General features: G+C 42.0%; 1 protein-coding gene across 2 annotated transcripts in view; it reads left to right on the plus strand.

Annotated features, from left to right (window-relative positions):
• TROAP (trophinin associated protein) overlaps positions 1–9,832 on the plus strand; it is a 69,640-nt gene extending 59,808 nt beyond the window's left edge. For both annotated transcript variants that reach the window (XM_069758360.1, XM_069758359.1), the window contains exons 13-17: positions 3,197–3,274; positions 3,696–3,758; positions 3,902–4,193; positions 7,785–7,966; positions 9,311–9,832. In XM_069758360.1, coding sequence (XP_069614461.1) covers positions 3,197–3,274; positions 3,696–3,758; positions 3,902–4,193; positions 7,785–7,966; positions 9,311–9,349 — 654 coding nt within the window. In that variant the 3' untranslated portion in view covers positions 9,350–9,832. The remainder of the gene's footprint in view (positions 1–3,196; positions 3,275–3,695; positions 3,759–3,901; positions 4,194–7,784; positions 7,967–9,310) is intronic.
• The last annotated feature ends 597 nt before the right edge of the window (positions 9,833–10,429 follow it).

Consider the following 10,429-nt stretch of genomic DNA (forward strand, 5'->3'; position numbering starts at 1 on the left):
TTCTAAATCATGTCTGTCAGGAGACTGGAACTGCGGCTACAGGGAGAAACCATGTTGGTATATTCTCCCTGCAGTTGCTTGCTTTTAGCCAGCGAGCGGCCACAGACAGTGCTCACTATAGTGAGTGCTGTAATCTCCCCGGCTGATTGACACGCACGCACACTCTCTGCTGGGCCGGATGTAATTGTACTGGTGATTGACCACCGTGATTTCTCCCTGCACTACCTTGATGACTGGAGTGAGGATATAGGATATTTTTTGGTTGTTTTTTTTTTCTCCCTGTATCCACTACTCCAGTAAGTGTCTATACAGGACTTGCACCCTTTTTTCCTCCAGATGTATATTTGCAGGTAAATGTTTCTGGAGGTGGCAGGTTCCCTTTAATATCTCAAGTTACTAAATGTAGTTGTTTTCTAATTCTAACTTCATAAGACTGTATGCCCAGCTGTTTTTATTAACCCCTTGACTGCCGATGCGCCTTTTAACAGTGGTAGTTAAGGGTACTTGAACCACATCACCGTTAAGTAACGGCGCTGTGGAAAAAGTGTATAGCGCCCACCAGAGTCTGATTTTCTCCGGGGTTTCGGCTGCTGGGGTTAGCAGAGACCCCAGAGAACATGATTCGGGTCGGTTTTTAGACCCCAGGGTTGCGATCTCCAGTATTAACCGAATAATATTATTATTATTATTATTATTAATCTTTATTTTTATATAGCGCTAACATATTCCGCAGCGCTTTACAGTTTACACACATTAACATCGCTGTCCCCCTGTTTGGGCTCACAATCTAAATTCCCTATCAGTATGTCTTTGGAATGTGGGAGGAAACCGGAGTACCCGGAGGAGACCCACGCAAACATGGGGAGAACATGCAAACTCCTTGTCCAAGGTGGGATTAGAACCCAGGACTCCAGCTCTGCATGGCTGCTGTGCTATCCACTGAGCCACCGTGCTGCCTCGTATAACGGCGACTACACATCAAGAGGAGTGAGAAATAGGGTCCCCGATTACAAGTACCTCCGTTGTCCCTCCATGGCCCCCTGAAGTCCCTATACTTCTGGCTTTTTGCGGGAGAAAAGTGCGGGCGCAGTGCGCCCATCTAGATCTGCAGGCCGGCAACAATAGGGAGATTTCTCATATTGGTTCATTTTGGTCACTGTGATAGACAATAACAGTGATCAAAATAAAAAAATAGTAAATAAACCCCCCCTTTATCACCCCCTTAGTTAGGGAAAAATAATTAAGAGAGAAAATATATTTTATTTTCCCATTAGGGTCAGTTTGGCTAAAGGGGGGTTGGGATTAGGGTTAGGGTTGTTTTGGGGTTAGTGGTGTGTTGGGGTTATGGTTGGGATTAGGGTTAGGGGTGTGTTGGAGTTGGGGTTAGGTTTATGGTTAGGAGTGTGTTGGGGTTAGGGTTGGGGTTATGGGTGTGTCAGGGTTAGGATTGGGGTTAGGGGAGGGTTATGGTTAGGGGTGTGGTTATAGTTGGGGTTAGTTGGGATTAGGGTTAGGGGTGTGTTGGACTTAGGGATAGAGTTGGGGTTAGGGGTGTGTTGGGGTTAGGATTATGGTTGGGATTGGGGTTAGGAGTGTGGTGTTATAGTTGGGATTAGGGTTGGGTTATGGTTTGGTTTATGGATAGGGGTGTTTTGGAATTAGGGATGTGTTGGGGTTAGAATTAGGGTTGGGGTTAGGGGTGGGTTATGGTTGGGGTCAGAGTTATGGTTTGGTTTATGGTTAGGGGTGTGTTGGGTTTAGGGTTGGGGTTAGAGTTGGGATTAGGGTTAGGGGTGGGTTAGGGTTATGGTTAGGGTTATAGTTGGGGTTAGGGATGTGTTGGGGGTTAGGGGTGTATTTGGGGTTATGGTTGGGATTAGCGTTAGGGGTGTGTTGGGGGTTATGGTTAGGGTTGGGATTAAGATTAGGGGTGTGTTGGGGTTAGGGTTATGGTTAGGGGTGTGTTGGGGTTAGGGTTGGTGTTAGAATTGGGGGTTTCCACTGTTTAGGTACTTCAGGGGGTCTCCAAACGCGACATGGCGCCGCCATTGAGTCCAGCCAATTTTGCGTTCAAAAAGTCAAATGGTGCTCCCTCCCTTCTGAGCTCTGCCATGCACCCAAACAGTGGTCCTCCCCACATGTGGGGCATTGGCATACTCAGGACAAATTGGACAACAGCTTTTGGGGTCCAATATCTCCTGTTACCCTTGGGAAAATAAAAATTTGGGGCTAAAAATAATTTTTTGTGGAAAAAATTATTTTTTTATTTTCACGGCTCTGCGTTGTAAACTTTAGTAAAAAAAACTTGGTGGTTCAAAGTGCTCACAACACATCTAGATAAGTTACTTAAGGGGTCTAGTTTCCACAATGGTGTCACTTGTGGGGGGTTTCCACTGTTTAGGCACATCAGGGGCTCTCCAAACGCGACATGGCGTCCAATTTCAATTCCAGCCAATTCTGAATTGAAAAGTGAAACGGCGCTCCTTCCCTTCCGAGCTCTGCCATGCGCCCAAACAGTGGTTTACCCCCACATGTGGGGTACTGACTTATTCAGGAGAAATTGCATAACAAATTTTGTGGTTCATTTTCTGTCTTACACAATAAAAAAAAAATTGGTTCTGAAGTAATGTTTGTTTTAAAAAAAAAGTAATTTTTTTTTCTTCCACATTGCTTCAGTTCCTGTGAAGCACGTAAAGGGTTAATAAACTTCTTGAATGTGGTTTTGAGGCTTGAAGTTTTTAGAATCTTGTCACTTTTGGGTATTTTCTGTCATGTACACCCCTCAAATTGACTTCAAAGTGAGATGGTCCCAAAAAAAATGATTTTGTAAAAAAAAAAAATTGTTTTCAGAATTGTGCTTGTGTAAAGTAGACATGTGGGAAATGTTATGTATTAACTATATTGTGACATAGCTCTCTGATTTAAGGACATCAAAATGAAGTTTGAAAATTGCTAAACTTAAAAATTTTTCGTCATATTTCCTTTTTTTCATAAACGCAAGTAATATTGAAGAAATTTAACCACTAGCATTAGTCTGTCAGCGGGATCCGTTAAACCGTTCCAGAGTTAAGTTAGAAGTTATAAAGTGACAGTGGTCAGAATTGTAAAAAAAATTCCTTGCCATTAAGCTGCAAATTGGCTCTGTCACTGAGGTGTTAAATCTTCCTATATTTTTTTTTTTTACTTCCTGATGAAGTCGTCAACCAGATCAACAGTGAAGTGGGCTGATGAGCGATCCCCTTCAGAGTCTCTTTGTGAACATGAACTGAAAATAGTAAGTGTATTAGTCAAGATTTAACTTGCCCCATTCCCTGAATGTTGGAGCGAAGCAAATCTAGTTACAAGAATGTCTTTCGTTGAGCATTGTAGAATTACGAATTCGATCTTGGTGTATCCATCCTAAGAGATTACAGGCGGGTGGTCCGATAAGCACACAGTGGACCACATATACTGTACTAAAGAATGTTAGTAGTAGAGAAATACAGGCGGCTATGGAGCACATTTGCCAATAAAATTGACGGCTTTGTACAACCAGTTGGACTATTCTGTGTTTAGGCCTGTGGTGTGTCTTATTGCCAGACAAATGAGTGTGTTGTCATGTCCCCCAGGTTATAGAATATATGCCCAGCCATTGCTATAGACACAAAATGTCAGGAGTGATGCTTGAAATCTCACTTCACTTCCTTTTTCTATAGGATAAAGTTGCCGTGCGATTGTTCTTAGATGGTGAATGTCCAGGAGAACCTGACAAGAAAACGGTGAGACTGTCGTTCTCGGTCCCTTTAATGTCATAATAAAAGTATGGTATAATGTCAATGACTCTATACAAAGTCTGAACATAGCGCTGTATGTAATGGGTTAAAATAATAGTGAACAAGTAAATACTTGTCTTTCTGAGCAGGAATCGGCTGAAGAATCTGATCGCTTTAAAGGGTCTGAAAACCTGCCAGTCAGTGCACAAAAGAGAAAGGAGGCGACTCTGCCCGAGAACAGTGATGGCTCTGAAGTAGCTGCTCGGGTGTCACAGGACTTGTCAGTACATGCAAACATGCACCCTCCTGCACTTTTATCGCTCGCCAATACTGCCGACCCTCCTGTGCAGTATCCCAGTATGGTGTCATCTATGAAGACATCTCTGCCTCTATCTTTTCTCTCCCATCCAGTTGTACGAGCGCTGCAATCAAACAGTTTGGGTAAGATGCATTTATGGAGTACAGGTATGGGAACCCTACACCCATGTAGGAAGATATTGAAAAATGTCAAAGGCAATGTACAGTACAGACCAAAAGTTTGGACACACCTTCTCATTTAAAGATTTTTCTGTATTTTCATGGCTATGAAAATTGTACATTCTCACTGAAGGCATCAAAACTATGAATTAACACATGTGGAATTATATACTTAACAAAAAAAGTGTGAAACAACTGAAAATGTCTTATTCGAGGTTCTTCAAAGTAGCCACCTTTTGCTTTGATGACTGCTTTGCACACTCTTGGCATTCTCTTGATGAGCTTCAAGAGGTAGTCACCGGAAATGGTTTTCACTTCACGGGTGTACCCTGAATAGACTGTTAGAATTTGTATTATGGCAAGAAAAAAGCTTTGAAGTAAAGAAAAACGAGTGGCCATCATTACTTTTAGAAATGAAGGTCAGTCAGTCCGAAAAATTGGGAAAACTTTGAAAGTGTCCCCAAGTGCAGTGGCAAAAATCATCAAGCGCTACAAAGAAACTGGCTCACATGAGGACCGCCCCAGGAAAGGAAGACCAAGAGTCACCTCTGCTTCTGAGGATAAGTTTATCCAAGTCACCAGCCTCAGAAATTGCAGGTTAACAGCAACTCACAGTAGAGACCAGGTCAATGCCACACAGAGTTCTAGCGGCAGACACATCTCTACAACAACTGTTAAGCGGAGACTTTGTGCAGCAGGCCTTCATGGTAAAATAGCTGATGGGAAACCACTGCTAAGGACAGGCAACAAGCAGAGGAGACTTGTTTGGGCTAAAGAACAAAAGGAATGGACATTAGACCAGTGGAAATCCGTGCTTTGGTCTGATGAGTCCAAATTTGAGATTTGATTCCAACCACCGTGTCTTTGTGCGACGCAGAAAAGGTGAACGGATGGACTCTACATGCCTGGTTCCCACTGTGAAGCATGGAGGAGGAGCTGTGGTGGTGTGGGGGTGCTTTGCTGGTGACACTGGGGATTTATTCAAAATTGAAGGCATACTGAACCAGCATGGCTACCACAGCATCTTGCAGCGGCATGCTATTCCATCCGGTTTGCGTTTAGTTGGACCATCATTTATTTTTCAACAGGACAATGACCCAAAACACACCTCCAGGCTGTGTAAGGGCTATTTGACCAAGAAGGAGTGATGGGGTGTTACGCCAGATGGCCTGGCCTCCACATTCACCAGACCTGAACCCAATCAATGTGGTTTGGGGTGAGCATCTCTGGGAACTCCTTCAAGTTTGTTGGGAAGACCATTTCCGGTGACTACCTCTTGAAGCTCATCAAGAGTGTGCAAAGCAGTCATCAAAGCAAAAGGTGGCTACTTTGAAGAACCTACAATATGAAATATTTTCAGTTGTTTCACACTTTAAGTATATAATTCCACATGTGTTAATTCATAGTTTTGATGCCTTCAGTGTGAATTTACAATTTTCATAGTCAGGAAAATACAGAAAAATCTTTAAATGAGAAGGTGTCCATTTTGAAGCTTATTATGCTTTCATTAACATATTGTGTAGTATGTATTGGGATATTACGTTTCAAATGGTGATTCCCAAGCTAGCCCTTATCCAGCTTCTCCCAGTAGTCCCATACACGTGCACGACCACATCTCCATTCTGATCAGACATTTTCAGAGACCTGTTCTCTGGACTGGAGGGTGGTACTCTTGTCAGACCTCTACTTATTATCAAGTTATCAACTATCCCATGAAAAGGTGACAACTAGCGATGAGTGAATGTGCTCAGATAACGTCTTATCCGGGCATCTGGGCGTGCTCGTATGTTATCCTTAGGATAGGTCATTAATGTAAATGTAGTGGGCAATCTCTTTAAAAAAGAAAATTAAGTTACCGTAAGTTGAAAACCTAATAACTTGTTGGTTAGGCAGCCCCTTTAATCAGTAATCCCATCCTAAACCTGCCCAGCATTGCCCTGGACACCTTCATGTCCATGTAGGGACTGGCAGAATGCCCAGGGTATACCTTTTGCACAATTGGTTACAATAAAACATAAGGAAAATCCAAAAAGAGAAAACAGAACCACAAAACTGAGTGGTAGCAGGATATACCTGTGCACTATCCAAATGTGTAATCCTGTGTTTTGTAGATTCATGCAATCCTCACTATCTCTGCATCATAGAAAAAGGAACCATATTCTTAGTATATGGGGGAGGGGAAATGTTAGCAGAAATATCACCTGTGCCGACAATGATATTTGTGGATAGTGCAAGCGCCGAGAGAACCCATAGAAGTTTGGAAATTACCTATTGTGATAACAACATATCTCTTTGCAGACTTTAGGATCTGTTATGCTGTGCAAGTATCCATTTTAGAGAAGGAGGAAAGCAGCGTTGCATATGCCACCTATTGGAAGTACATTTAAAGGGAATCTTGTCAGTAGGATCAACCATACTGCTCTCCTGATCTACTTGTTGTGCACTGGTGTAACGCCTCCTTTCAAACTCCGCTCTGGAGGCAGATTCACATGAATTGTGTCCGTCCCATAGTTCTTAAAAGCATCAAGGTATTGTTTTAGTCAATTTTCAATGACCTGCAAGCCCTTATACACAGCTTGGGACGCTTGATCCTATTGGCCGATTTCCCTTTTTAAAGGACCATTATTGGCAGTATTATTCTAATAAATCAATAGGTGGCATTAGAGGCCCTGTGCTCATCCTTTGGAATTTATCAAATAGTGTCTTCACAAAGGTAGAATTACAAGGCCTATAAGTCTCCCTACTCCAGCTTGGCATCCTACACAAGAATAAACTTTACACCTTAAGGTACCTTCACACATAACGATATTGTTAACGATATCGTTGCTATTTGTGACGTAGCAACGATATCGTTAATGAAATCGTTATGTGTGACAGCGACCAACGATCAGGCCCCTGCTGGGAGATCGTTGGTCGCTGAATAAAGTCCAGAACTTTATTTCGTCGCTGGACTCCTGCTGACATCGCTGGATCGGCGTGTGTGACACCGATCCAGCGATGTCTTCACTGGTAACCAGGGTAAACATCGGGTAACTAAGCGCAGGGCCGTGCTTAGTAACCCGATGTTTACCCTGGTTACCATGCTAAAAGTAAAAAAAAACAAACACTACATACTTACCTACAGCTGTCTGTCCTCCAGCGCTGCGCTCTGCACTCCTCCTGTACGGTCTGTGAGCCGGAAAGCAGAGCGGTGACGTCACCGCTCTGCTTTCCGGCTCCCAGACAGTACAGGAGGAGAGCAGAGAAGCAGAGCGCAGCGCTGGAGGACAGACAGCGGTAGGTAAGTATCTAGTGTTTGTTTTTTTTTACTTTTAGCATGGTAACCAGGGTAAACATCGGGTTACTAAGCGCGGCCCTGCGCTTAGTTACCCGATGTTTACCCTGGTTACCGGCATCGTTGGTCGCTGGAGAGCGGTCTGTGTGACAGCTCTCCAGCGACCAAACAGCGACGCTGCAGCGATTCGGATCGTTGTCGGTATCGCTGCAGCGTCGCTAAATGTGAAGGGGCCTTTAGAATGTCTGTTTACCAACAATTGATGTTCTTGCCTTCGGTAGGTTCTTACTCTTTGCCGAATATTGCACGATTAAGAATACAAGCTGCTGTGTCGGCAAAACAAAGGTTTTGGGAGACCTGCCTTGATGAAGAATGTGCTTTTTATACATCTCGAGGGGCTGACAGATCTTTTAGAAACTGCATTGATCCTGTGTCCAGTTTCCTGGAGAGGCAGGACGACCTGGTAAGTGTAATACATTAAATTGTGAATTCCCTCATTTATACAGGATTTTTCTAAGCAAATTGTAAAAACTACAACTAGCGTTTCAATAGACTCAAGGAGAAAAAAAAATACCTAGTAGAGCTTGAAAAGGAACATGTTCACACTTATAAAAGCTATTTACCTCCATATAGTTGGAATCTGTAGGTAAATGGCATTTATTTCACATCTGGCTGCCTTAATAGTGCAGCGGCTGCAGGGAGAGAATAAAGTCATATTCTCCCTGCAGCCGCTCACCTCCAGTTATCGGAGCAGTGCAGGGAGTTGTTAGTCACCACTCATGATTTAAATTCTATTTACCTGCAGATTGCCAGTATATCTCCAGTGGTGTAACTATAGTCCTATGGCCTCCAGTGCACAATTTGGACCTGGCCTCCCACCAGCATATTGGTCAGATATATGGGCCTCTGTAATAATGTCCTCCGTCCTGGCCTCTTCCTGTAATCTCTGCCACACTGGCCACCACCTTGTCTTCCATGTTGGCCTCCTTCTTTAAAAATGTCCTTCTTGTCTTCTGTGCCCCCCCCCCCTCCGATGAACTAAGGCAGGATGTAAACATTGAATGGAGATCTCACACTGCTCAGTACAACCTACAGCTGTCAGGTTGGGTGGGCAGAGATTTAATTCTGTAGCTTGACTCAAGGATGCTCATTTTAATATTATACTGCTGGCTTGCATGTATTTATCATAGACCAGACAAGACTATTGTATATACTAAGAGCCATTTAAAAATATATCTAATCTGTATTGCAAACGCTGATTGATCCTCTAAGGCCACATTCACACGATCAGTATTTTTTATCAGTATTTTACCTCAGTATTTATAAGCCAAAACCAGGAGTGGGATAATCAGAGGAAAAGTATAATAGAAACATATCACCACTTCTGTATTCATCACCCACTGCTGGTTTTGGCTTTACAAAGGATTCTGACAAGTGTAATCCGATTTTTAAATAAAAATCTGATTGCACAAATGTAGTGCAGATCATGCTGCGATTTCACTCCGAAGTCTGTACAGTGTGAGGGGGGGAAAAAACAAAATAGATTTTTACGGATAAATTAGACTTGTGTAATATAGGAAACTGAAAATGCTAAAATATTTATAGCAAATAAAAAAAACAGCACATGGATTAATAATTGTCCCACTCTCCTTGATGAGAATAGGACCGTTTATTTATTTATACACTATTGGGAGCAAACACTGTAAAGTACTGAACTTGTGAACGAGGCCTAAAAAAATTAACATATTTCCCCAGTTAGGTTCAGACCACAATATAATAATTTGAGATCCTGATTTTTATCTTTTAGCACTTTACTCCTATTATTCCTGGAGATCCGATTCCTTGAAGACCTCCTTCATGGGAAGTTTGTCTACCTGCATCCTGCTGCTTGCACATCCCTTCCCATCTGAGCAAGCAATGCCTTCCTACGTATCACCAGCGGTCCGCCACGTGCTGTGTGCCTGTACTTGGATGTGCCGGTTAAATCCATACTTTGTGTGTTGCCATCAGAATTAGTGCTGTGGATTATTTTGTGCACTTTCCTCTCGGTCACAGTAGTATTACCCAGTCTCTGCCTCCTGCTTGTGCTGCTGGAATTCGTCTATCCATCACACGCCCTTGTTATCTCCGTGTGATGAAGTCCTATCACATGGCCAGGTACCTTGCTCTGAGATAAAAAAAACTGCCACGGATAGATTTTGTTACTAATTGTATCTGTTTTACAGTAACATGGAGTTTTTCAGAATCCCTAAAGTTGTTTTTAATGATTTCCCCCCGATTTTTTTCATTTTGTATGATGTAAAAGTAAATAAAACACTATTTATTGATATTGTGAGGTTTTTTATTCCAATGCATGCTATCACGGTGTCTCATTATAAACTGGAACTCTTTTTAACACTTTTTTTTTTTTTTAACATCTTAACCCCTTCGCAACACAACCAATTTTATTTTTTGCGTTTTTGTTTTTTCTTCCCAGAGCCATGATGTAATGTTTTTTTTTTGTTTTTTGTTTTTTTTTTGTCAATCTGGACATGAGGGCTTTTTCTGCTGTACAAGTTGTACTTTTGAATGACTCCATTAATTTTTTCACATGGTGTACTGGAAAACGGAGAAAAAAATACGAAACACCATTCTGACATTTTTACGGCATACATTTTTGGTAAAAATTACTTTGCAATGTGATTCAGCTTGTCAGTACAATTACAGAGATACCAAACAGCCTCTGTTTTTTTTAAAATTATTTTAGTGGTAAAAAAAAGTTTGACAATGGCAGATAGACATTCATTTTTTTTTTTTTTTTTTTCTTTTTTTGCAGAGACCCATAACATTTTTTTTATTTTTCGGTCGATGGAGCAATGTGATAGCTTATTTTTTTGTGGGGTGAAACTGTTTTTTATTGATACCATTTTTTTGGATTGATTTGATG

This window comes from Ranitomeya imitator, chromosome 3 (genome assembly GCF_032444005.1).
Source record: "Ranitomeya imitator isolate aRanImi1 chromosome 3, aRanImi1.pri, whole genome shotgun sequence".
NCBI classification, from domain to species: domain Eukaryota; kingdom Metazoa; phylum Chordata; class Amphibia; order Anura; family Dendrobatidae; genus Ranitomeya; species Ranitomeya imitator.